This window comes from Cuculus canorus, chromosome 12 (genome assembly GCF_017976375.1).
Source record: "Cuculus canorus isolate bCucCan1 chromosome 12, bCucCan1.pri, whole genome shotgun sequence".
Classification (NCBI taxonomy): domain Eukaryota; kingdom Metazoa; phylum Chordata; class Aves; order Cuculiformes; family Cuculidae; genus Cuculus; species Cuculus canorus.
This window is the reverse complement of record NC_071412.1, coordinates 8,458,068-8,483,815: the sequence shown is the minus strand read 5'-3', so window position 1 is coordinate 8,483,815 and position 25,748 is coordinate 8,458,068. Positions and strand designations below refer to the sequence as shown.

The 25,748-nt window shown below is 48.4% G+C and overlaps 2 protein-coding genes across 4 annotated transcripts; one reads left to right on the top strand and one right to left on the bottom strand.

Annotated features, from left to right (window-relative positions):
• Positions 1–3,719: 3,719 nt before the first annotated feature.
• MRPL46 (mitochondrial ribosomal protein L46) lies at positions 3,720–20,875 on the bottom strand. Of its 3 annotated transcripts, XM_054078087.1 has the most exons (8): positions 20,610–20,875; positions 18,542–18,737; positions 17,811–17,984; positions 16,372–17,104; positions 10,379–10,459; positions 6,915–7,137; positions 5,990–6,060; positions 3,720–5,874 (listed from the first exon to the last, which is right to left on the bottom strand). In XM_054078087.1, exons 1-4 carry the CDS (start codon positions 20,835–20,837, stop codon positions 16,854–16,856), a joined length of 849 nt encoding a protein of 282 aa, XP_053934062.1. In that variant the 5' UTR covers positions 20,838–20,875; the 3' UTR covers positions 3,720–5,874; positions 5,990–6,060; positions 6,915–7,137; positions 10,379–10,459; positions 16,372–16,853. The 3 variants fall into 3 exon arrangements, with proteins under 3 accessions (XP_053934062.1, XP_053934061.1, XP_053934060.1); XM_054078086.1 differs by having other exon boundaries at positions 3,720–6,060; XM_054078085.1 differs by having other exon boundaries at positions 3,720–7,137.
• MRPS11 (mitochondrial ribosomal protein S11) lies at positions 20,836–25,419 on the top strand. Its single transcript, XM_054077807.1, has 6 exons — positions 20,836–20,876; positions 20,967–21,068; positions 21,811–21,900; positions 23,280–23,409; positions 24,841–24,906; positions 25,312–25,419. The coding sequence occupies exons 1-6, from the start codon at positions 20,836–20,838 to the stop codon at positions 25,417–25,419; spliced, it is 537 nt and encodes a 178-aa protein (XP_053933782.1).
• The last annotated feature ends 329 nt before the right edge of the window (positions 25,420–25,748 follow it).

The window sequence follows — 25,748 nt, the reverse complement described above, 5'->3', positions numbered from 1 at the left end:
GAAAAAAACCCACCAAAAGCCCTAAGGAAAATATAAAAAAACCAAAAGAAGATCTACACAGCTCTATCAGGAGGAGAAAAAGCAGAGCAGGCACAACACAACCCCCCTTCCAACCCAGCTGCTTTCTCCCAGGACCTTTTATATCCTGCCTAGCTCTCCCAGCCCCTTAGAGCAAAGGTCCCACTTAAGAAGCCCAAATCAAGCTGGATATGGAGCAGCTGTGGCTCTTGAAGCCTCCCTCAGACCCCCAAAGCCTTCACATCAGCGGTTTCACCTGCAGAAAACACCTGGCCCCGGCTACTGGGCATCTCTCTGTCCCAGAGCCACGTTCCCTGGTGCAGGGAAGGAGGCCAGAGCTTGCCGGAAAGCAACAGCATTTCTGAGCAGAGCTCTTGCAAAATCCCCATCCTTTCCCGCACAATGCGCAGCAGAAACAGCTGCAACATTCCCACCTCAGAGGAAAGGAGCCACGAGACAGACAGAGTCTCTCGGCAGTGAAGTGCTGAGGTGCAGGCTGCCAGGAGCCCCATGGGATGCCCCTAAAGAGTATCTGGCAAGCCTCAATCCACTGCCAAAGCCCCATGCAGTGGTAAAGCTCTTGGCTGCCGTTCCTGCTGGGGAAGCTGATGTGGGATATTCCAGAACTGGACTAGTCCCATTGATGGCTGCTGTGGGGTGATCATTGAACTCTGAGGAAGACCCCCAAAAGTGTGCTGATGGTCTCTGGAGACAACAAGGATGATGGGGGCACTTAGGAAATTTGGCTCCACACACAGCCAAGGGGGACATGTGAGATGCCTGCTCGCTGCCTGCAATGTGTGAGCCTTCAGAGATGCATGTGTGGGGGTTAAAATGTGCTGCTCAGTTTGCACTCGCTGTTGGAGACAGTGGGGTCCCCTGGGCTGTTAAATCCTCCCTGCTGGAGACGTACACCAGGCTGGATGGCAAGATCAGCATCCCTCCCCAGGGCTACCCCCGTGCTTCACAACCTGCATCACCCAAAGGCCGCCAGCTTCAGGGCACTGTGCCCAAAATCAGTCCTAGATGTGGAAAACTAAACAGCTACAGCAGCACGTTTCAGCCCCTTTGGGATTTTACTGCTAAAGCTTCTGGGCAGCAGTGGAGCTTCTCAGCTGCCCCTGTCCACCACTTGTGTCTCAGCTGGGCTGAACCTCCATTCAAGCACGTGTGCCTCTCACAGGTATTTAAAAATAGAAATAATAACAACCTCTTCTCTCTTTCCTGCCTGGTTGGAGAAATAGCTTAATTAGTTAATAAGGGGTTTAATTTGTTGTGTAGCTGTGTGAAGAACTTGCAGAGGGCAAGCTAAGTCAATAAGTCAAAGCAATGAGCCTTACAGGTAGGCTGGGAAGGGAGGAGGGTTGCTCTCACCACAACTGCCCATGCCCTGTGGGGAGGCTCAGCTCTGTCTCCAGCCTCAGCAATGATTTCCAGGCCGGGCCTGAGGTGCTTCTCTTGGTGATGAAATGATTGTGTCCCAGCAAAAAAGTTGAGGCAAATCAATGCTTTTTGTTCTGCTGAACAATTTTAGCACGCTCTAGCAGGTCTTGAGTGAGATGCCACTGGCCTCAGATACAGGGGTGTCTGCTTCTGCACACTGAGATGTGGGGCTCCCAATATCCCCCCCCGCACTGGGGAAAGGCAGACTGGTGACCAGAGGACAGCTCTTTACTCGCATACACTCAAACCCATTGGTGAGGAACCTGATGGTAGCTCCCACTGTCCGTATTCCCTGCGCCCAGTCCCAGCTGTAGCAGCAGGACCTGGTGCCTCAAAACCCAGTCCCTTAGGCCAGCCTGGCCAGTGAGCAACTAGCCAGGGCATGCACTGTCTCTGCAAGCTCCTGCCTGATCCAAAACAACCTGGCAATTAGTGGTTTTTCATAGCAACATTTTAAAAGGCATAAAATGGGTCTTTACGTGAGATCACTGCCATACTGCAGAAGAGGCTTCAGCATCCCTCATCACCAAGACTGAGGCAGGGGATGAAGACCCTGCAAGGGCAGCCAGGATGCTCACTAGCAGTTATACCTCACAGAGATGTCCCTACATCCCTGGTTCATACTGGACCGTATTAAGGGTGAGCTCTTAGAAAGACAGAGACCTGATATAGCCTTTCACACGGGCCATTCCAGCCTGTTAAAGCACAAAGGGCTGATGGATTGTGTTGCATAGCACCACTCAATTTAACTCCTGGTTCTATCAAGCCCACGATGTCCAGGCTCGGCTTCCCAGATGTGCCTCCCTGACCCTGCTGAGCACCAGCTGTTTTCCCAGCAAGGGGAAGGGTCAGTGCTGGGCTGCCGATGGAGCCAAAGAAGCTGTGAAGATCCACCAAGCGTCACACTGGGAGATGCCAAAGGAACCAAAGATTTCTCCCCAGCAAGCCAAGGCAAAGCCATGGCAAACTTGTCTTTCTTCCCATGTGGCAGCTCTCCGTGTCCTATTTGGGTATCAATATAGGTAATTCCCTGCTTGATGTCTTGTCTGAGGTGGGGGAGGGAGGCGCCATTTCAAGAAAAGACAAAAGGGCTCTTTCTTCATCAGCATTAACCTCAGGCAGCTCTCGAGAAAAAATCTGGGCAATTAGTGGAGCATAAGAAGATTTATAATTGAAATCTAGTTTGTAGCACTACAGGCGGCTCCCTCGAAAGACATTTCTCAGAGACCAAAAAAATTAAAAAAGGAAAAGAGAGAAAAGAATAGAGAGAGACAGAGGGGGAGAAGGAACTAGCTAGAGTTTTAAAATCTTGCCGAAAACTCCATTTAGTTTAACATGGCATGATAGCTTTCATAATTCAGAACAAAGTGCAAAGCTCTTTAATGAGGCCATTAATGACCCTTTAATTTACTCCACCAGGGCTGAATTCATAAAACATTTATGTTCCATTTACACAGGATTTTCCTGAGACTCTTCAGGGCAAGTCACCATCGCAGAGCAGGTGGGATGAAACAGAGAGCTCTTCTGTTCCGTCTCTTCTGTACCCTGGCGCTGAAGCTCTGCGTGCGCCTTTTAATTCTGCTGGAGAAGCTGCAGGGACCCAGGAGGGAGAAGAGCCATTTTTGACCCTTCTGCATGGTAAATAGATGCAGAGCACTCTCTTGTATTTCTGCTCTAGGAACAATGAAACCCTCTTTAAGATGTAGCTGGGGTATTGACAGCCAACTGTAAAAAACACCCTTTTTTAAATCATTACAGCCCAGCTCCAGTTCATTACTCGCTTGCTCAGTGGAAGAGGTCTTGCTTGTGATAACAGATTCTCTCTCACGGTAGCACTGTTGATCTGAGAGAATCTAGGGAAGACAAAACCCACCAGCTTTCCAGGCTGCTTTCCACCACTTTGGGTGGTAATGGAGGAAGGGATGGGAGGAGGCTCAAAGGATGCAGGTACATAGGTGGGTGCTCTGATGCTGCCTCCTCCGCTTGCTGGGGAGGCTGAGCTGGAACGGGAGTTGCAGCCAGGGTGAACAGAGGTGCCCACTGGGCTGCTGGTAGTGGTGGTAGCAGAGATTGTCTCTTGGCGTCTCAATATATCCTGTCCCTGCGGCTGTGGGAATCTCAGAGAGCTGCCATGGCACATACGGGGCAGCACCCTGCAGTGACAACAGGGCTGGTTCATTGCCCCTGTTCCGTGAAGGCCACACCTGTGCTGCAGGTGATGGTCCAGTCTAGTCATCCCTTGACATAACCTAAGAATACAACAGTATTTCTTCTATTACAGATTGCAAGTGGGGAGAGACAGACACCTCAGAATGTGTAATTGACTGTAGCGCCTGAAACATCCGTTTTTTATTAAAAAAAAAAAATCCTCCTAGTTTATTCCAAAGACCTCACTCTTGTTCCTTCAGAAAATACCAGTTTCTAAGCATCTTCAGATAAAAAGAGCCATTAACGATCGCAACTGAGTTCACAGCATCTCAAGTTTGCTTTTACCAACCTTCTCATCTGTTTTCTCAATTTCAGGACTGTTAAGCACTTGTGGTCTGCTTCTGTCTTTGACCTAAGGAAGGTTTCTTGCGTCAGCAGACACAGTATTCAAGGCAAACTCAGGAGGACAGAGGTGCCATCCCACAAGAGTCCTCCAAAAGCCTCTGCAGAGAAGCAAGGAAGAAGCCCTCAAGCAATTGGCAGAGAAAAAACTTGGAGCCCATTGGAGACCATGTCAAGAGTCAATGTTTCTAACATCTGTAAATGACAGGAACGGTCCCAGCTTGAAGATCTGCAGAGCTGGATCTCCCTGCAGCATGTGTTTGGTAAGGAGCGGGGACGCAGTCTCAGAGGGAGATTTATTTTCCATATGACTTGGCCTCTCCCCCTCAAATTCAGGTTGGCTCGTCATTCTCATTTCCTTCTTCACCCTGATTTTGCTGACGCAGGTTAGAAACCTGATGGACCATCGAGGTACTGACACCACTTGCGTCTGTGTGGTTCATGAGTCATCCTCCTCGTTTCACAGCTTAAAGGACTGCTGACACTGATGCCCTCAGAAAGGACACATCAGTAGGAGCATCAATACATTTGAAACCATGTCAGCGCTCAGCAGCAGCAGGCTGTGTGCACACTGGTTTGTTATCGTAGGGTCTCCTGCATGCCCTGGGTTCGTGGTTTTAGGGTCGTTTTTTACTTTAGGGGAAGAAACCAGAGAAGATTGCTTGACCTACCTGGTTCATTCATGCAGAACTGTTTTGCAGCACAGGGTCGAGTTTGTCAGAACACTTAGATCACAAGAAGAAATTATGGCCAAAAGAAATTTTAAACATAGACAAGAAAAAAAAATAACAAAAAATACAGATATATACTATAATGGAGAGAAAAATTAGATGCTATTGTTCAAAAATTCTAAGGCATTTTAGACTCTCACTCTCAAAAGTGATATAAGCACTGAAAGCACCAGGACCTTGGCAGGATAAATGGACTTGAACTGGGACCACTTAACCTATAGTGCCCAGTGTCAGCAACCAAGTGGTGTTGCAGATCGGTGAATGGGAGGGGAGGGAACCTGAAAGCAAGAAGATGAGGCAAAAGACAAGTGGCTGCCCAAGGGACCAGCATACCCAGTAACAGAAGATTGACCACTCTGCCTGCCATTGAGGGATGCTCTCCATCTCACTGCAGACGTGGGATGTGCCTAGGTAGATGCATCTAGCCTTTGTGGACCACAGAGGTAGGAAAAGCCAAATTTCCTTGGTGAAATCACACCCAAGGGAAAAATGGAGAAACAGGAGGTATGAGAGCAGCAGCACTAAGGGGACCCCATTGATGGAGCCAGCTGCCCCCAGGGATGGGCTCATTCATAGGATGCTGTCCTGTACAGTGATGGGTGACTGACAGAGGGCAGGGAAATGAGGCAGGACCGAGCAGCACAGAAACCTCCTGCTGTCACACAGAGCTGCCTGCAGACCCATATGTTCCAGTGGCTGTCACTCCCTTTGGCTCCAGCAGCAAACAGCTCTGGGCAGCTCTAGGAATAAGCTCCCTTAGCTTGATTGTTGTTGGATTTCCAGAAACATCAGTGCAGAGATCCCATCCAAACTGGACCCTGGGTTGTTCACTAAGCGTAGGCTGCTATTTTGTTAGAAACACACAGGCTCTTATTATTACATTTCTCTGGAAAGAAACAATGGTTTAAATTAAAGAGGAAAATATTTAGTAAAAATCAAAACTTGTGCTTACACATATGGATGTTCTGACATTTCATAACCAGTCCATTCCCTGCTCCTCCATCCCTTTTCCTGCTCAGCACATCCCTGCTTATGAAGACCATCTCTAAGGAAGCCTACAGCCAAGGGCTTTGGCTCGCTTAGGTAACCCCCACTGGCTGTATGGCGAGGTACACGGGGTTAGACTTGCAGCCTGTGAAGTACAGACAGACTCTTGAAGCTGCCTACTTTTGCACTGATTTCTTAACATTTCCAGGTAGCTCACACACTCCCAGGGCTCCAAGAGCTGAGAAGTTGCAGCTACTGACCTTGAGGGCATGCAGGCAGCACTTGAAGCCAACAGACACATCACCTTTATGAGGATGTTTCTGTAGCTTAGCTAAAACCAGAAATGCACAGTTTCAGCTACATTGAAACACACTTACATGTATATTCATGTGTGACCTGAGCTCTTCTGAGCAGCCCAAGATCTCTCTCCACCACTATAACTGAGTGCACAGAGACCCGAGGATCCTCACGCATCCATTCTCCTTCTGCTGCTTTAAAGAAGGGGGCGGCCAAACCATTTAAAGCCTCAACTTAGTCACTTCGATAGATGAACAAAACCCTCCCCCTTGTGGGCCAATGCTCACAGGTATCTGTCCTACTGATAGCGTTGACAGTGTCTGTAAATGAAGGTGGTTTCCCAGGCAAACCACGAGCTACAAACAGAAGAGGATCAGCCAGCCAATGGGAAAGCCCTGTTGTCCTTAGTACAGCTGCTGGATCTTATAATCAAGACTATCTGATACACTGATGTCATGCTAGTAATGGTATAACTCTGTATCAGACTAATGGCACAATGGGTTTGCAAAAGGAGCAGTATATGCAGAAATACACATTCATGCTTGCTAATCCCTCATAAGCCTGTAATCCTGATTCTTTCTTTTTGAAATAGTAAGCGCAGATCTATTAAGCCCCTATCACTACCTGCATGCTAAATTCCCCTCTTGGTGCCCAGAAACTGCTGCGTAGCCTACATATCATGGGATAGGGCGGGACATGACATCTCTCCCCAGCCCTCAGCCACCTGTAATGACAACTGTGATGGTGCACGCTTGAAAATCCCACTTTGAGATTTTTCCCTCACCTGTACCAGAGAGGGCACCTGGAAGCAGCCACATCTTCGCTATGTCTTCCTTTCTGGACGGTCTGAGGATGACTTCTGGGTCAAAATGAAACAGATGTACTTACAGGCATCCAAGGAAGCAAGGGGAAACCTGCAGGTGTTTGACAGCCTCCTCCATCCAGCCCTGGCAGAGTTTTTCACCTCCTTCTTGCCGGCTGTGTCCCAGCGCTGCTAAATCTCCGACTTCACCAGCATCTCCAGTCACAGCTACTTCCAGGGAGTCTTGGTATCAAACAATATTTCATAAGCATTCTCCAGCCACTGCGTACGTACGACCTGGAAATAACCCTTCCAAGAGTGACAAAGTAATAGTCACTAATTACACAATTAATTTATTCTTTGACACTAATAAAAAAAAGAATCTGTATTACAAAGGAGGAGAAAAATATCTAAGGATTTGTTTAATTAAAACTACAATGTACTGAAAATTCAAGTAATTTTAATGATACAGACAATGCTGTAAGCATATAATTAGTAATTAGTTACCTACAGAAATGACACTTCCCTTTCCTTAAAGCTATTATTCATCTATCTTCCTGTTTATTTTTCGTTCTTGACTGTCTTAAGGCCACACAAATCACAGGAGTGAATTGCAGTGTGGTGGATCAGCTACCAACCTGGCTCTGTGTGTGACTCCTTACCTGCAAACAAAGGTGTCACATCCTCACCTCGTGCATCCCGATCCCCACTGAGGATCAACCCAGACCTCCTTTCCCAGCCTCTCTCTGCTCATAACATCCACTCTCTGTACTGAGAGCCCAGCAAACGTGGGCAGCAGTGCAAATTGTGTCTCCAGTCACAAAGAGCCACTGGAACCGCTTTGACAGGCAGAACAGCTTCAGCTTCTTGCAAAGAAAAACTAGGAGCAGACTGTTAGCCCGGTGCTATATACATATATTATGTTTATATGTCCTGATAGTAACCAATGTTTTATATATATATACATATGTGTATTAAGTATGCATGTATTCATAGCTATAAAGGCCTTTTCTCTGCTTGAGCTAAATTGTAAAACCGTGACCTATTGTCCCAGGCGGCTTTTTATTTGTGTTAAATGGGTACTGAGATTATAGCACTCCTTAGTAGTAGGTGCAGAAGCATTCTGGAAGAGACAGGAGAAGATGGATGGTCCTATTGAGGCTCAGCAAAGAAACCAAACACATGAGAACCAAGCAGCTCTACAGCACGGCTGGCTTCACATCTGAAAAATCAGCTACAGGGACTGGCTCACTCTTGGGAGAAGAACAGGGTGTCACCCAACCTTGTCCTTCCCCAGGGAGATGCTAACAGTCCCCGCAGAGTGGGGACACCAGTGACCAGCACATAGCCCTGGCACACTCACATGCCCCAATTCTTGTTGTTCCAGTGCTCCCCAACTGCTCACCAGTTCTGTCTGTTCTCTGGCCTGGGATCAAGGGAGACTGAACCAGGTTGGCCTCTGTAATGCTGCTGATGACGATGCTTCACAAGCACACCATGCTTTTCCACCCTGCTCTGCTCCTTGGGGCTGTGGTCCCATTTGTTCTGTCCTGCACAAACAGCGCTATTTGCTGTCACCCGTGGGAACCTCCAGCTTTATCACAGATCCCACTTGCACGCTGGCAGCTCTGCAACACCATTCTGCAAGGAATTCCTGCACATTCATCCCTCCCTGCCCTGCCAGGAGATCACTGCAAACCACGATAGTGAGATTGGCAGGTCCCCTTCTCGGATCTTAACCTGAGGCCTGGGGACTCCTCTGGCTGCTGGCTTTGAGTCTCATAGTCACACGGACACAAGCAGTAAGATTTTCTGAGCCCATCTGTTCATTCCCGGTGCAGACAAAGGAGCGCCCCCAGTTCTTCAGAGATGTGTAAACTCTGCGCTGTCTCAGGAAGAAATCAGGACAAGGCTGGCCTGGGTGCTGGTGCCAGGATGCGCAGCGGTGGCCAGGTACGCCGGTGTTTCGTTGCCAGCTCTGATACTCCAGTCGCTCCAATGCAGTCAGGGTAGAAGCAGCAGCGAGCTGGCTGCTGGCTGTTACATTGGTGCCAGATGGTGGATGAGATTAAAAGAATTTGATTTTCAAATAATCCGTAAACCTGGCTGAGCTAATGTCATTTCATATGCATTATCTTGTAATCCCAGGGAAGAGAATGTTTTAGAGCAAAGAGCCTTATTCTCCCTCCCTGCAAGGACTCTAACAAGCTATAGATAATCTCCTTTTTGTTGGAAGGTGCTTACAGGGGACCTACAACACCCAGAGCATGGCACAGGGGCTGCAGCTCTGTGACAGTGCCTGGGAAAAGGAAAACCAGGCCCCCAGCACCGCAAGGGCTGTCTTGCCTTTAGTTTCATAGGGATAGGAGCAGCACAGAGCAGGGCCCAAGGACACCTTGAACTCTGGCTAATAAAGGAGGGATTTTCCCACTCCTGCCCTCTAACACTGCATGGGAACATGTGCTGCATCAGTGGTGTAGGGGGATTGGTACATTTCCTTTTCTAGGTAAATACATTTTTACGCCTACTTTTGGGGATAAACCCCCAAAGCCCAAGGCAAGTAAGTCAAGGGCATGCCGTGCTGCCCTGGGGAGAGGATCAGGCCCTCCCTGGTGACTAAGCCTCATAGCCAGTGTCCAATGATCACACTCTCTAACACAAGGCAAAGGACAGCATGCAGCTGAAACTTGGACACTGATGGAAAACACCCTCATTGACCTCTCCATCTCATTGATCTTCATTGCAACTGCTGCACAATCAGGCTGTAGGAAGTTCATCAGGGATTTCTCGCCTTCTCCTTGCCCATGTCAAACAGTTACAATCATTTTTTGCCCCTATCCCTACCCCACGTAGATGCATCCCTTCCACACCCTATCCCTCCCTAACCCCTACGGCCTGGGCAGCCCTCAGCACCCCTCAGCACCCACCTATCCATCCTCCATCCTAGATTCTGCCTGCCTGTTCCCCGTCTCTATTCTCTGCCCTAAAGACTCCTTTGAGCCTCCAGTTATTTGTCAAGCCACCATGGAGCAAAAACAACCCTCTGCCAATCACAGGGAAACTTCAGTACTCAAGGCACCAAGCTTGGGCACAGCAGTTAAAATCTGTGATCCTTACGCCAGGCTCCCACACTGGAGCACACAAGAGCCAGTGCAGGAGGTGATTTTAAGGGGAAAGGGAAGGATAGCTTCATGGATGGGATTTCCCAGTCACTGCCTGCCATCTAGTGCCTAGCACAGAGCTGTTTCATGGGCAGCAAGCGACATCTGCCTCCATCCTCAGGGGAATTTAGCTCTTAAATCAGAGCCAGCAACAATTGTACATCAGCCTTCCAGCACTGAGGTGTTTCCCATCATGTTCCTCACTTTGGGCTGGGGCCAAAAAGAGTGTTTTGGAATCAAACAGCCCAAATCCTGATGGGACCTGTCAGGAAAAACAGCCCAGCAGGGAAAGGAGGTGATGTTATGTGCCTGCCCGGGTTGCAAATGCGATGCTTAGCTACAGCAAGCTAACTAAATACAACACGTCTTGCTTTGCCGCATGCTGTTACCTTCAAGGTCATGTCATCATCGTCAGCAGTTCTGATCAAAGCGGTGCATACAGGCATTGTGTGAAGAATGCCACAGACAGGCTAAAAATAAAAAAAGCAAATGGAAGCGTGAGGGAAAGGAGCAAAAAGTGAGGCTTGTCAGCTGTGTGGGAGACTGAAAACATACAGAAAATCAGGAAATAAACAAAAAATAAGCACGAAACACTGACTTTGTGACTCAGATATTCCAGTGCTTAGAGACACTACTGGAGTTTCCCACCCAGTTCAATTCATGGGCAACCATCGTAGCAGGAACACAGTACCTACAAGCCACTTGCAGCCTTTGAGTCAGCACCAACAACAGGTGATTCAGAATGTTTTAGAGGTCTTCAGGCTATTTGGAGGCCTGACACTGTCCCTCCCCTCAGTAACAGTATACCTATGCTCACCCTAGGGGCTGGTCATCTGGCAGCTTCTTGTCCTTCTGAAAGGGCTCTGATACCTACACATCCACAAAGGTAGGAGAGAGCAGGAAACACAGCTACAGCTCACCACAGTCTTGTTTCCATGCAGGGAAATTAAGGGATCTGAAATCCAGAAGGGTCTGTGATAGGAAATGCCTGCTTTGTTCACCGTTTCCAGCCCCTGCTGGATTAGAAGTCTCTAGCATCCTACTAGGAAGGCCTCTTCTGCTCCACCACATCCCCTACTTCTGCATAGGGGCCAAGATTGGACACTGAACTGGTGGACCAGGTGCAGAAAATTGGTCCCCATGAGTGCCACATCCAGCAGTCATCTGTCCTGCACCTTGAAACAGGAAACTCACTGTTCCTCCACACAGGGCACTGGTGGGATCATGCACCCCGAATCCCCAGTCTCCCTCCTCAACAAGCCCCTTATCACTTGGCTGTCCAGTCCCCATCACATCCCACTGCTTTACTCAAGCTCATCCAACATTTGCAGCCTGTGCCATTCATTGGTACCAGAGCTCATGAAACAATTGCTGTTTTGCAGAGGGGAGCATTGGGTCTGACACAAATGGGCTGCACTGGTCATTTGGAAAAGGCAGGGAGGGCAGGGCAGCAGCTTACAAATATGCAGAACCAGATTTACTGATTAGCACATGGCTCCGGTTTCCTCCAGTGCTTCTAGCAAAGCAATAGGCGACATTAACAAAAGGATTACTCAGAATTCAAAAGCAAATGGGATTTGTGACCCATTATATTAACCGAGGACTGGAGAAAGCTCTACAGAGAGAGAACACGGCCAGGAGGTCACCAAACCAATTATTAAGAGCTCACAGATCACGAAGCTAGATATATACACACATCAAGATAAATTTCTATTTGCCTGCAGAAGCAGGACACTGGCTGAGCCACCCTCCCAACCCAGTGTGCTTTTTCTATGTGCCCATTAAACTTGGATTGTATCTAGTTACTTTCCCCAGTAATTCACTTTCCCCACAGGTTTAATGCTGTGGAATAACATTTGGGAGGGTAAAACCTGAAAGAAGAAATGTAACAGGCATAATTACTTTGATAGATGAGAGAGAGCAGAAAGCAGGCAGGCAGGACGTGGCGCGATCAGGCCAGGAGCACACACACCCCTGACACTGCTCATCACCGTGCCAGTAGCAGCGCTGGCCCATGCCTCATGCCCCGATGTCCCAAGCTTCCCTTTGCCCTGACACTTGAGAGGGAGAGCAGCCCTTAAAATACGCAATAATTTGCCTTTGACACCAGCTCTCATCCCCCACCAGAGATCAGCTTAAGCTGCAAATTGTTAGCTGTAAAATCTTCTCCTAAACTTTTCTCTAGGTTAATTATGAGATTGGATGTTCGCGGTAGCTGCGGAAAGGGCTGGCTCCAGCTAGCACTCTACCTTGCTTCTGGAGTAGGCTGTGATGGCAAGTCCTAAAGACTTGCATATGCTGCATAAAGGCTTTATTGCCTTGTCTGGGTTTTGAAGAAGCTTCACCTTAATATTGCTGAATAACCCTTCATATTTCAACTGAGAAATGCCCCAGGGTCTCTGAGCACTGCCTATGAAGTCCTGCCAAAGGATTTTATACCCCTCCAAAATCTGTTAGGGAAAAGTAGACTTGACAGCAAAGCTGTGTCTGAGACTACCTGAAGGGGCTTCCTGCTGTCAGCATTTTGTACTCACTTCACAAATTCCTTGCTTTGCTTTTTCAGGGTTTGGTGTTAAGGATTGGGTATTATCAGCAAAGCTCCTGGAGCAATTTTACCCTGAGCCCAGGCTTCCCGGTAACCCCTCTTCTTTTATATCTGTTCTTACCTTTGTAGAGATTCACTCAAACGTTGCCTTCTGCCTGCCCCATTCTGCATCCTTCCAGCGTGCTGGTTATGTCAAAATACAGGGGTGATTTCACAAGAAAAGGGAGAAAAAAATGCGTCCTCAAAAGAAAAGGATGAGTCCTAATCCACCTGTATCCCTGGTGAACTCAACCAGATTTTCCACACCATTTTCTGCTGGGTCCCTGGGCTGCTGTGAGCAGAGCATCCCACACTACATCCCCTGCAGGCAGCTGAGCACAGCAGGAATGGGCAGCGCTTGGAGAAACCCCAGGCATTGACAGAAAAACTCCCTCCAAAGAGACAGATCTCTTCCAATGCAAGCACAGGAACTTGAGCAGAACAAAAGCAAGTGACTGTTGCCGCTGGAGACACCTTATCTTCTGGGACAGCTGGGATAGCCTAACTCCTACCATCCCTGAGCCAGCCCATCCTTTGCCCCAGCAGGGGGGAATCTTGCAGGGTGTTCCCTGCACCAGAGCAGCTCTCCCTACACTAGCAAGCTCATAGCTGTATTTGGGAGCAATAGCATCTCTCCTCCTACAGGTTTTCAGAGAGCAGGAACCAGCGTAGCCCGTGGCTACACAGGAAAGTGTAGCCTTTCCTGGCTCTGCATGTATTTATCTTTCAAATGTTGAAGCCTTTGGTTGTTTGGAGCCTGCCAGGGGGAGTAACAAACAGCAGCTTCCCATTATGTGAGAAAGCATGCAGTTCTGAACAGTTCACAGTGCATCACAAATATGTGAGCAGGGCTCTGCTTAGAGAACACCAGTCCCCTAAACTCCTGCAGACCAGGAAGGAAATCAGCTAGGGAAGATATTTTATAGGGGAAGTAGAAGAAAGCAGTATCAGTGAAGCCGAAAAGTGGTCTTACTAGGACTTGTTATCTCTCCTTTGCTGGAGGGGAGTGCTACCATCAATTTGTTACAAAAAAACCCCTTCATCTCTCTCTTCTAACATGGTGGCTTAAGCAACAGCTTAGATGCTGGTGTTTTGGTCTGCAACTGACCCTTCTATTTTTTTCTGCTCCTAGAGCTGCTGGATTGCATCATACGAGGGAAAGGTCAAGTTGATATGCCACCTTCCCCTTGGAGGAGGGAAGGATCTAGTTTTTATGTATCACCCTCATGGACGGAAGCATCCTGGGCTAAAAATGAATTTTGAGGAACAGAAAGTCTCCACGGTCTGACCGCTCTCTTCAGCTTCTTCCCCAAGGTGCGCAGCTGGGAGAAGACAATGCTCAGATGCCAACCCCAGCATCTGCAGGTCCGATCTTACGCTGGACTTCTTAGATGAGCCCTATACTACCGCTCTCCAAGCAAGGAGTCACAGGTCCTTTCCAAAACACCTCTCTCCAGTGCACATTTCACAGGAGAGCACTTCAACTAATCCGACTGTGCCTTGCACTAAGAAGCCACAGCAAACTCTGTGCCTTTCCAGGCACTTGCTGCAGCTTCAGGTTCTGGTAGAGAGATATCATGTGAGGAGACCTTTGCCAAGGTGAGAAAAACCCTCCAGGCCTTGGGCGCAACCCAGCTCCATACTCCCCTAACACCCAGGCAAACACGCAGTTCTCCATGATGTTCGTAAGGAGATTTTTGTTTCATGCTCACCGCAAGTGAAATGCTCCCCCTGCTCTTTGTGCTGGACCGCAGGAGGCACATCGCAGCTGCCGCAGCTCACTCCCAACTACGACTTGACAGGTTTCTTTCGTTCCATGAGAGAGAAAAGCTCTCTCAGAAAAGGTTCTAAGGCTTTGTGTTCTTTTCAGTAGACACTGGCAAAATATATCCCACCAGACCTCTACAACTGTGCAAGGAATACGGGTATACATTTGCAGTGAGTGGAAAAACAGTCTGCAGCCACCAAGTTCTCAAAGGAAATGAACAGCCTCAGTGATCTACTGCAGGACCTCAGGGAGTAGAGAGGAAACAAGAAGATAAAACCATCCTCTCTGCAAGGAAACCTGCATGATATCCTTCTGCCTTCCCTCTCACTGAGACCAGAGGAGAGGGAACAAGCCACACAGAAGAACTGAGGAAAAGCACTCAAGTTTCAGGATCTAGGATTGTTTGTAGCAACTGGCTGAGAGGTTTAAAATAAAATCAACTGCAGGAAAAAAAGGCATTGTGTTTCAGGTGATGAGAAAACAAATCTCAGCTTCCAGAAAAGACCAGGCTTCTCACACAACTGCTACCTGTAAGAACAAAGATCTGAGCCCAAGGAAATAAATAAATTTAAAAAAAAGAGGCTGTTGATATTGACCTTTCCACTGCTGCCCAAGGGAGCTACATCTCTCTCAGCACAGACACTGCCCAAAGACTTGCAGCTTGAGTAAGCCAGAGAATAAGAACTGCCTGGGTTTGAAGATCAGGAAGCTTTCAGTACATCCTTTTCTCTCACTTGTGCTCCCACTTTTGAGAACAAATAAGCACGATTAAACAGCATTTTACATGCTTTCAAAGTCTTGTTCCAGTAACACACAACCTGCCTGTGGCATGGGAAACAAGAGTGTAGACCTTGACAAAGGACATGTCCTAAGCCCGTGCCCACAAAGCTCTGCTCAGGCACTGCGTGCTCTGGAGTCAGCAAAGGCCTGAAAGAGAGCAGCAGAGAAAAGCCTCATCCTGAGCTGACTGCATCCATGCCCACCAGACTGGTGGGTAGATCCTGAACGGAAGGACTCATCTCCCCTCTCTAAAATCCTGGAGAAGGTAACTGTCTCCCTTACAGCAAAGCTGACCTCAGACAGCAGCCAAAATACCTGCAGTTTTTCAGGCACATATTCTGCTCTGAATTTCCTCTTTGCTAGTGCTCTCTGTTCCAGGCCTGTGAGGGTGCTTCAAGAAACCAAGTTTTGTTTTCTTGGTAATTTACGGCAAGTCTGCAGCTCCCAAACTGCCCAGCGCTAGAAAATAGAAGGCTGCTGTGCTACACCCCCGCACCAATGGCTTGTGGAGTGATTAAAGATAGCTTTAATTTGAGGCCTGCAGCTCAACAGCTCCCAAGGGATTGATAATATATATATAGCAATCTTCAGTTCCACCTCTGGAGGCCAAATGCTCTCCCAGTGATTAACAACAGCTATTTCTTCCCTCTCTTCCTGCCGCTGAAGAAGGCTGATTCTCTGCAAGGCCCAGCCAGCACTGGGCCCACTCTCTGACTACCAAACAGCAACATTTACAACCAGAAAAAAACTCTCCAAGAAATAAATCCAGCCCCAGAAAGGTGAGAAAGCACCATATAAGCACAGGATAGATCTTCTAATAAAGAAACCAGGGTAATAGGGTCAGGCTACCTGAGGCGGACCCAGTCAGGCCAAGTTAGCAGTGCTGGCCTATCACACTGGAAATGAGAGCTGAGAACTCCCCACAGCCACCTTTGAGGCTGCTCCCAAGATGCAGGAATGTCAGAGCAGCCTTCCCCCACCAGCAAATATTAGTCTCAAGCCAGACAGGTAGCTGCTGCTCAAATGTTACCCTCCTTCAGCATCTGTTGCTACAGCTTGAGGCTCAAGAGGAGGGCAGCAGGGGTGGGAAAGCCAGCATACCTACAGAGGGAACTGCTGCCTATTCCTCATGCATCCGTGTCCTCCACCCATATGGCCACAACATATCATGGAATCTAGGCCAAAGGCCTACACAGATCAAATGTAAACAAAATATGAACATCCCAGCTTCCAGCCCCCCAGAAACCCACCTTGCCAGCCTTTGTTTCCAGGAGAGTCTGTTCCCACCTGGACAAACAGGTAACCCTCCAGTGCTGTTCTTATTATTCCAGCAGGTGCTGGAAACATGTATTAGTCATCGCTTGGAAGAAACCATTTGAGCTCTAGACTATGACAGGATACTAGTGAGGACAGCAAGCCTCCCAGTCACCACAGCCCCAGGGAACTGCACACTTGGGAGAGGAAAAGATCACAACATGCATTTCCATAAGAGGTGGAGGAGGATTCAACAAGAGCAAGGAACTCCTGGAGGAGAGCTCCCCTTCCTAGTTGAAGTTTTAATATTTATTTAGTACAGGCCCAGTGAAGAGAACGGGGAAATAATGCAAAGGCAAAGTATCCTCCAGAGCCCAAGTTAACATCTCATACACACAGACCATGCAAAACAGCAGCTGTGCTCCTCCCTGGAGTCATGTCCCACGTCTTCCCCGTCTGCTGGAGCACAGCCTACAGCTCATAAGTCCAGAAGGAATCGATTGACTTTTTTCAGGTATTCCAACTTTAAGTAGTCTCCCAGCTCGTCCTTTGCAACCCACAGATGATCTTCCTTCAGCTCTGCCTGGGACAAATCACTGCTTTGGAGGAAGGCTTTGAAGAAGAATACTTTGGCTCCCACAGTATCCTCAGTCCTGATGGCCCGGGGGTATTTATACTTGTAAATCCCATGTGGTGCGTTCCCCAGGACTTTGGCTTGAATGCGATCTCCTGCAAGATCCCAGCAATGCAAGAGAAGAAAAAAGAAATAACACATAAGAACACAGAGAAACAGTAACTGCTCTCCTGTTGTAACAAAAAGACAGCACAAGACACTTTTTGTATCTGGTTCAGACTGACTGGTCCCTCTTCTTAGCAGAAATACTGGCTATTTTAAGCCATTTCTTATGAAAAACCAACCTGTCCTAGAGTCCAGCGAGTCCTTGAATGGGAAAGGGAGGGAGAGGGTATCATGCCCTGCCAACCCACAGGAAAAAGTAAAGACATGTGGGTTTACCATGACCCACCTGCCACAAAAGCTGTTACAGGATGACAAGAGGGAAGGAGAAGCTGTACACCTGGACCAAGCCCAGATCAATCAGGGGGCATCTGGTAATGCTCCAACATCAGACTGTGAGGGCCAAACCTGGCACCACAACTGCTGGCAGCCAGAGATCCCAACTCACAGCCTGCCAAGTTCACTCAGCCCCCGCACACTGCAGTCACTCTGCAACAGTGGAGTTACAGAGCCAGCATCATGGATCTTACCAGAAAGCCTACCCCATTGAGCTCCATCCCACTGCCATAAAATTCCTTTTCCCAACACATGAGAGGTGATTTCACTACAGCAGATGGCAAATATCCCTCAGGTAGGGCAAGGGAAAAAAACAAATGGGACAAAGAGAAGGGAGGGCCAGGCACACAGCAAACTACACACCCAAAAACATAGCCATGGCTCGCTCAGCTGTGCCTCGCAGTGTCTCTCCAGGCTGCCATTCCACTTGAGGCAGCAGCCACAGCTGCTGGTTACCGATTTTCTGTTTCACCAGCAGCATCAGGTTACTGTCCAGCTTCCTGTTCAACGACATTCGATCGTTGTTTTTATCAGCATCTGTAAAAAAACCCAACGTATGCTGGAAATAAAGCCTCCTGGCAGCACTGGTCTGATCCCCGTGATTCATCACCCCTCTCTGTCTCACACCCTTCCAGCAATAATGCACAAATGTGGATATGTGAAACAAGACAAAAATCTAGACAGAAATGCTCTCTGCCACTCTGGAAGCAAATGAAGGATTCAGTTGGAACCTACTGCTAGACTGCACCCTACTCCTTTCGTTTCCAAAGGCAATTTACAAGAAACAGTCTGGATATCTAGGTTGTTCAAAAATCAACAAGAGCATCAGAGGAACTTGGGAACCAAGTGACTTGAGGTTTTTATTGTCTGGAAACAACACCCATTCACCACTTCGCTCTGATAAGGCTGTGTGAACACACACTTTGCAACACAGGTTGCAGTCAGCTAGTTAATCCCTCAAGTGATAACAGTGCTACCCCAGAGTCAAGAAACAAAAAAGGACTCAGCAAATGCCTCCCCTCCACTAAACTGCACTCAGCTGTGTCTGGCAGACAATCAGGGTATTCTAACACAACACAGACTTTAGCCTGTACCTGTTATCCGCGGAGCGGCTTTGAATTGCAATAACTTCTGTTCCCACTTGTCCTCCAGGTCTTGAGCCATGATGACCGTTTTGCCAGGTGCTTCATCCTCATCATCATATGCACTTTCCTTTCTCCTCCTGAGCTGCTCCTCCTCCTGCAGCTTGCGGATTTCATGATCTGAATACTGGCTTTTCTCCAGCTCTATCTAGAAGGGCATCACAGAGAATTGTTGAGGGGCCAGCACTGCAGGATGGATTTTGGCAAGCAGAATTAGATAATTTCTAACTCGGTGACTACAAAATGATGGGAATTTCATAGAACCACAGAATCGTTTAGTTGGAAAAGACCTTTGAGATCATCAAGTCCAACCACATCTCCAAGCACCTCGTCTACCGGTTCTTTTAAACACCTCCAGGGATGGTGACCCAACCACTTCCTTGGGCAGCCTCGGCCAGTGCTTAATAACCCTTACAGTGAAAAAACCTTTCCTGACATCTAATCTGAACCTCCCCTGGCACAACCTGAGGCCATTCTCTCTCTCGTCCTATCACATATCACTTGGGAGAAGAGACCAACACTCACCTCGCTATAATCTCCTTTCCGGCAGTTGTAGACAATGATAAGTTCTCCCCTCCACCTCCTATTCTCCAGGCTAAACAACCCCAGTTCCCTCAGCCACTCCTCATAAGATTTGTTCTCCAGCCCCTTTACCAGCTTTGCTGCCCTTTATTGCCTGTGGCAGCTTTTCAGCTGAGGAAGGAAAGCAAGTAAACTCTCTAAGACTGACTTTGGAGTTTTAGAAAGCAAGCACCCTTTAATCAGGCCTGGGTGACATGAGAAAGTGAGCTCCATTAATCATGTGCAGCGAGAGAAGAGCTGGGGACAGAACGTATTTCCCACTCACATGCACATGTATAAATTTTCCCAGAATCTTATGCATATTCTATTACTTTCCAAAGACTAATTTTAATGTTGTTATGAACTTTACATCAGCCCAATCTCTTGCTAATTTGGAGTTTTGAAGCCAGCTCAGCCTGACCTTGCATTTGAGACAGAGAAAGACTGCAAACAGAGTGATCACAGAAGACACATCTGTTCAGTATGGCTCACACTGAACACAAGACATAACAGTGTTTGAAAAAACACTGTTTGAAAAAAAAAAACATGCTATGGAAAAACACATGCTATGAAAAAACATGCTAGGAAAGGGACGCTCTGTCTAACTTTGAAAAATACAGTTACTTGGATGAAACTCATGAGCTTCAACAAGGCCAAGTGCAAGGTCCTACATCCGGGTCGTCGCAATCCCCGGATTCAGTAAAAGATGGAGGATGATGTGATTGAGAGCAGCCCTGTTGAGAAGGACTTAGGGGTGGCTGATTGATGAGAAGCTCAACACGAGACGGCAATGTGCACTCACAGCCCAGAAGGCCAAACGTGTCCTGGGCTGCATCAAAAGCAGCGTGGCCAGTAGGGCGAGGGAGGTGATTCTGCCCCTCTGTTCCTCTCTTGTGAGACCTCATCCGGAGTATTGTGACCAGTTCTGGATTCCTCAACATAAGAAGGATATGGAACTCTCCCATTGGAGGACAGGCTGAGAGAGCTGGGGTTGTTCAGCCTGGAGAAGAGAAGGCTCCAAGGAGACCTTACAGTGACCTTCCAGTACCTGGAAGGGCCACAAGAAAGCTGGGAAGGGGCTCTTGACAAGGGCTTGTGGTGATAAGACTAGAGAAAAGACAACAAATTGGAGAGGGGCAGATCTAGATTAGACACAAGAAGGAATTTCTTCACCATGAGAGCGGTGAGGCACTGGCACAAGCTGCCCAGGGAGGCTGTGGCTGCCCCATCCCTGGAGGTGTTCCAGGCCACGGCACCATGGCAGGGGATTGGAACTGGAGGGGCTTTAAGGCCCCTTCCAACCCGAATTACTCTACGAGCCTAACCCTACTCCAGCGCCAATCCACACGCCCCACTCCCTGCAGCAGTTACCACCCTCAGTCCCGCCGCGCTCCCCGCAGGATGCCCTCTCTCCCTCCAGGCTCGACGCAGCCATTTTCCCCTCCCCGCCCGTCTCTACCTGCGCCATGAGAGCCGCCATCTCTTCCTCCTCCTTCTCGAGGGGCTGGGTGATGCGGGGCGGCCTCAGCAGGCACATAGCCCCGAAGAGCCGCCAGGGCCGGGGCGCGGCGGCGGTACCGAATCGCCGGCCCCACCGTGCGGACGCCGCCATGACGCTGACGGGCGCCGCCATATTTCCGCCGCGCTCCCGTCGTGCCCCGCGCCCGCCGCTGGTCCCCGGGAACATGGCGGTCGCTTGGCAACGGCTGCTCGGAGCGGCCTGGCGGTGAGGCGGGGAGCCGGGAGGGCCCCAGGCCGGTCGGCGGGCCCGGGCGGGGTAGCGCGCGGTATCCTCACGGCTGTTTCTCTTCCGCAGGGCCCAAGTCGCCGCCCCGTGGTGCCGCGGCCTCCAGACCGGCCCCCGGCGGCTGCAGGAGGTGGTGGAGGAGGCGGAGAAACAGAGAGCTTCCGAGGCGAGGTGAGGGGCCCGGCCGCTTCTTTCTCGCCGCGGGGATTTCTTGGAAGCGTTTGGTTGGGAAAGGCCTTTGAGATCTGCGAGTCCAGCCGTGCCGGTGTGCTACTAAACTGTATCGTTAAGCATTTCATCCATCCGGCTCTAAACACCGCCAAGGGTGGGGACTCCACCACCTCCCTGGGCAGCTGTTCCAGTGCCCTATGACCCTTTGCATGAAGAGATTTTTCCTAATGTCCAATCTGAACCCCCACTGGCACAACTTGAGGCCATTTCCTCCCTGGAGGTGTTCAAGGCTAGGTTGGATGGGGCCTTGGGCAACCTCATCTAGTGGGATGTCCTGCCCATGGCAGGGGGTTGGAACTGGATCTTTAAAGCCCCTTCCAACCCAAACTACTCTGATTCTGTGATATCACTTGGGAGAAGAGACCAACACCCACCTCACTACAACCTCCTTTCAGGCAGTTGTAAACAGTGATATGGTCTCCCCTCAGCCTCCTTTTCTAGGCTAAACAACCTCAGTTCCCTCAGGCACTCCTCATAAGATTTGTCCTCCAGGCTCTTCACCAGCTTCGCTGCCCTTTATTGCCTCCTTTTCAGCTAAGGAGGGAAAGTAAGCTACTTGACTCAATCACAAACACAGCTCGTGTCTTTCAGAGACTTGCTCCCTTCTTTCTTTCCCAGTATGAAACAAGGCTTTGCGATATTTAGAGAGTGTGACCCTCTTAACTGTTGTTTTGTTCTTCAGCCCTTTAATCCTGCAGAGGAACTCCATGAGATGGGATGGAAAGGTCTACGAAGAGATTCCAATAGCTCACATCAAAGCTACGTACAACAAGTAAGCAAAGGGGCTGCTCCATTCCTGCTGTCATGCAAAGTAAAAGCTTATAACACAGCGAGGCTTTGGCCACTCATCATTTTGATCAAAAGGCTCAAAGGAAAGAAGCCATAGAACCATTGAATGGTTTGGGTTGGATGGGACCATGAAGGTCATGTAGTCCAACCACCTTCAGTATAAAAACTTCTTCCTAACATCTAGTGTAAACTTATTTTCTTTTAGTTTAAAAGCATTACACCTTGTCCTATTGCTACAGGCCCTGCTAAAAAGGTTTTCCCTATCTTTCTTCTAAGTCCCCTTTAAGAATTGAAATAATAAGGTCTCCTCGGAATCTTCTTCAAACTGAACAACTCCACCTCTCTCAGTCTCTCCTCATAGGAGAGGTGTTCCATCCCTCTGATCGTTTTTTGTGGCCCTTCTCTGGACCTGCTCCAACAGGTCCCTGTCTTTCCTATGCTGAGGGCTCCAGATGAGGTCTAACCAGAGTGGAGTAGAGGGGCAGGATCACCTCCCTTGACCTCCGCAGCCCAGGATACAGTTGCCCTTCTGGGCTGCAAGCGCACATTGCTGGCTCCTGTCCAGCTTCTCATCCATCAGGACCCCCAGGCCCTCTGCAGGACTGCTCTCAATCTCTTCATCCCCCAGCCTGTATCAATACTGAGGGTTGCCTCAACCCAGGTACAGGACCTTGTATTTTGCCTTGTGTCAGGGGAGTGGTTTTCATGATTAGGAAGATAATAATACTAAATCCAAACCTCAGTGCCATAAAGGAAGCTTAATTGTCCTTACAGTGTCTTTAACAGCAATAAGATTGCTATTACATGTTTTGCCTACATTCTGATATGAATAATTAGATGCCGACGGCTTTAATGGTAGGTTACTTCCAGCCCTCCACTCTAGTGCTATTCCTATACAGCTGACGAAAAAATTGTGATATTCTCCACAAGAGATTGTTGTGTTTCATTAGTGATCTCTGGTGTCATATTTTACCATTTCTGAAAGCTCTTTCCAGTTCTAGAAATGTTTTGTGCTTTTTTTTTAATAAAGAGAAGAGTTAAAATGCTCACAGTGAGAGGTGGGTCTGGAAGGGCTAAATGGTATCTGAGATATAGCTGATAAAGGAAAGGATACCTTATCCAAAACGGTTTTGCCACCTCACTCAGATTCTCTAGGGTGACCCAGAAGGTCACTGCTGGGAAGTTTTTGCAGCAGGTTCACGTAAGCGGGATGTCTCAAAAGAGAGTGCTGAATTAGGGTGATGTGGACAAGGGAGACAGGAGTTCTGTGGTGAAACGTGCCAGTAAGTTGGCCAAGAAGAAACTGGAGAATAAAGCTTTGTTCTTGCTCGGTTCTTTTTTTTTGTCTCTCTCTTCCTGTAGCACCCACATCCAAGTGGTCAGCTTTGACAACAGGCCATTTTCCCGTACATCCTGTGGCACAGAAGGCTTCCACAATGCCAGGAAGGGAACTGCCATCGCGGCACAGACTGCAGCCATAGCAGCCGCAGTGGTGAGTCCGCTCTGCTGATTCCCACCCTCCCATGGGGGGAGCACTGACTGCATCCCCCCCGGCTGCCCTTGCACATACCTCGCTCATGGGCAGCAGACCAGAGCTCTGTTCCTTTGCGCTCGAGCAGTGCACTGCTGTGTGCTGACAGTTTCCCTCGCTTCATCTGACACAGTGCATGTCTTCACACAGACAAGGGGTGTTCAAAGCAGCCGTTAGAAAGGCCCAGAAGAGTAGCTTAGCTGTGCACGTTGTGATCAGGAAATGTAACTTGGAGCCTACCCTTTCCTAGCTCATGATTGCATAGCTCCTGATTTTTAAGTGAACACCTCTCTGCCGTTTTGGAAATGCAGCCCCTGTGAATCAGCAGCAGTTCGATTTTTGCACTGTAGGGGACTGAGAAGCAGCTATAATTGCTGGCTGAATGTTTTATATTTGCTTTGCCACAGGAGAACTGAGCTGCTGCCAGCAGTTCAGTCAAAGAAGGCGATGTCCTTGCAGGTGTAGTTTCCAGCTGCATAGAGTTTACTGTAATTGTTCCTGAAAAAAACCATGGGTGTCCTGGTGGCAGGAGAAGATGAGGCTAGCTGTGTCATGGTCCTCATCACAGCAGAATGAGGCAAGGTTAAACTTAAAATCCTCATCCTAATTTAGGCGGAACTCCAGCCTTTCATGTCGGAAGTGTTTGGTGCCACTGCTGACCAGCAGCTTTTTGTGGTTTACTCAGAGGAATATAAGAACATCTTCACTATTAATCTGTGCCCATCATAGCCTCCTAATAGCTGCATAGCTGTGCTTGGCCAGATTTATTCTGTCACTGTTAAAGTTGTTAGTACATTAGTTGCACCAGAACATGGAAAGCCGGAGGCCCAGAGGAGCTCCATCCACTTGGTGGCAGCACGCCTATGCTTTACAGCAGGTGGTTTTCATTTTCAATTTGCAGGCTCCTATAATTTTTGCACTGAAGGTGTGGACTCCTGCACAGCAAATACAAAGCTTGCCTGCATTTGTCATTTACCCTTTAGAACAAACCCACTGATGTCAGGAGAGAAATGGCTGCATTAGAGAAAGTAAAACCACTTTCACTTAGTCCTTGTTAGTCCTTTGCGAGTTTGATCACATATCCAGGGATGTGTCATTTTCTGCTGTGGCTTTAGGTCACAGATAGTTTGATCTTAAAGCTTCTTCTGTATGCAGAGTTGACAGCCTGGCACAGAAGTTCTCTTGAACTGCCTTGGCGGTATCCAGGCCTCCTTTTCTCCTAGAGTCTTTGTGCAATAATCCCCATAATTTATCTTCTGTATCTGTTACTGTTCTTTACTTTCACTTGAAGAATGCTGTGACAGTGGGCCAAATAGGAATGAAAGACTCCAGGAGAGCCAGAGCAGCAGCAATTATATCAAACAGAACATTGACTAGTTGTTCTTTTTGCAGAAAGCACGTGGGAAAGGTGTGTTACATGTACGAGTCATGGTGAAAGGGCTGGGTCCAGGACGCAAGGTAGGTGCCAGAGTTTCTTTTGATATTTCTCTTCCTCTGGCATCACCCAGGTTTTTGAATGACCAGGATGGTCTCATGACTCTACCTACTAACTTGGTTTTTTTTGAAGGTTATGTAAAGGATTCATCACTCAAGTGCCTAGTAATGAAATGTTAGAGTCATTAGTATTTTATAGTAATATCACTTTGGAGGTAGAATAAAAGCTGTATTTGGGACATCTTCCAACTAAAGCAGGGAAATTGATGGTAATGCTGATGAAAAGACTGGAGGAGATAATTACAAAGTAAAACCATTGAAACAAGTTGATTCTTGGACAGAGAAGCAAACTATTTTCCCCTGAGCTTTTCCCTTTTTGCTGTTCAATGTGTTGCTAACAGCACGTCATCTGCTGTCTTGTTTTTCCAGGCTGCCATCAAGGGTTTGACTATGGGAGGTTTGGAGGTCATCTCCATCACTGACAACACCCCAGTGCCACACAACGGCTGCCGCCCACGGAAAGCCAGGCGAATGTGAGAGGGCAGTGAAAGAGACACACAACTTTCAGCATCAGTTCATGCAACAGGGACTGGGTTGAACGTTGCTCCTGTGACAGATTCCACCCTCCACCCTGTTAAGCCACCATCCCTTGAAGTTCTTTTTGAGGGGAGCTTGAAGAAGAGAGATGATTCTGAGCCTTAATAAAAGCCCCAGTGGTAGAAGCCGGTGGTAAAAGCAGGAATATGTGTACTCCTTTAGTGGGCAAGCCTCTTGTGTACAGAGTTTGTTGATTAAAATGTTGGTCTTTTTACAGCCACTCCTGCTGTGTTCCCAGAAGTATTTTGTATTATTATTGCCTCTCGACT

Excerpts from the sequence above, each read along its gene's own strand:
- MRPS11 (XM_054077807.1), top strand. The coding sequence starts at position 20,836 with ATGGCGGTCGCTTGGCAACGGCTGCTCGGAGCGGCCTGGCG. Across the intron at positions 21,069-21,810 it reads CAGAGAGCTTCCGAGGCGAG|CCCTTTAATCCTGCAGAGGA; the intron begins GTGAGGGGCCCG and ends TTTGTTCTTCAG. Across the intron at positions 21,901-23,279 it reads ATCAAAGCTACGTACAACAA|CACCCACATCCAAGTGGTCA; the intron begins GTAAGCAAAGGG and ends CTCTTCCTGTAG.
- MRPL46 (XM_054078085.1), bottom strand. The coding sequence starts at position 20,837 with ATGTTCCCGGGGACCAGCGGCGGGCGCGGGGCACGACGGGAGCGCGGC. Across the intron at positions 18,738-20,609 it reads TGGCGGCTCTCATGGCGCAG|ATAGAGCTGGAGAAAAGCCA; the intron begins GTAGAGACGGGC and ends ATGCCCTTCTAG. Across the intron at positions 17,105-17,810 it reads AGCCATGGCTATGTTTTTGG|GAGATCGCATTCAAGCCAAA; the intron begins GTGTGTAGTTTG and ends GGGATCTTGCAG.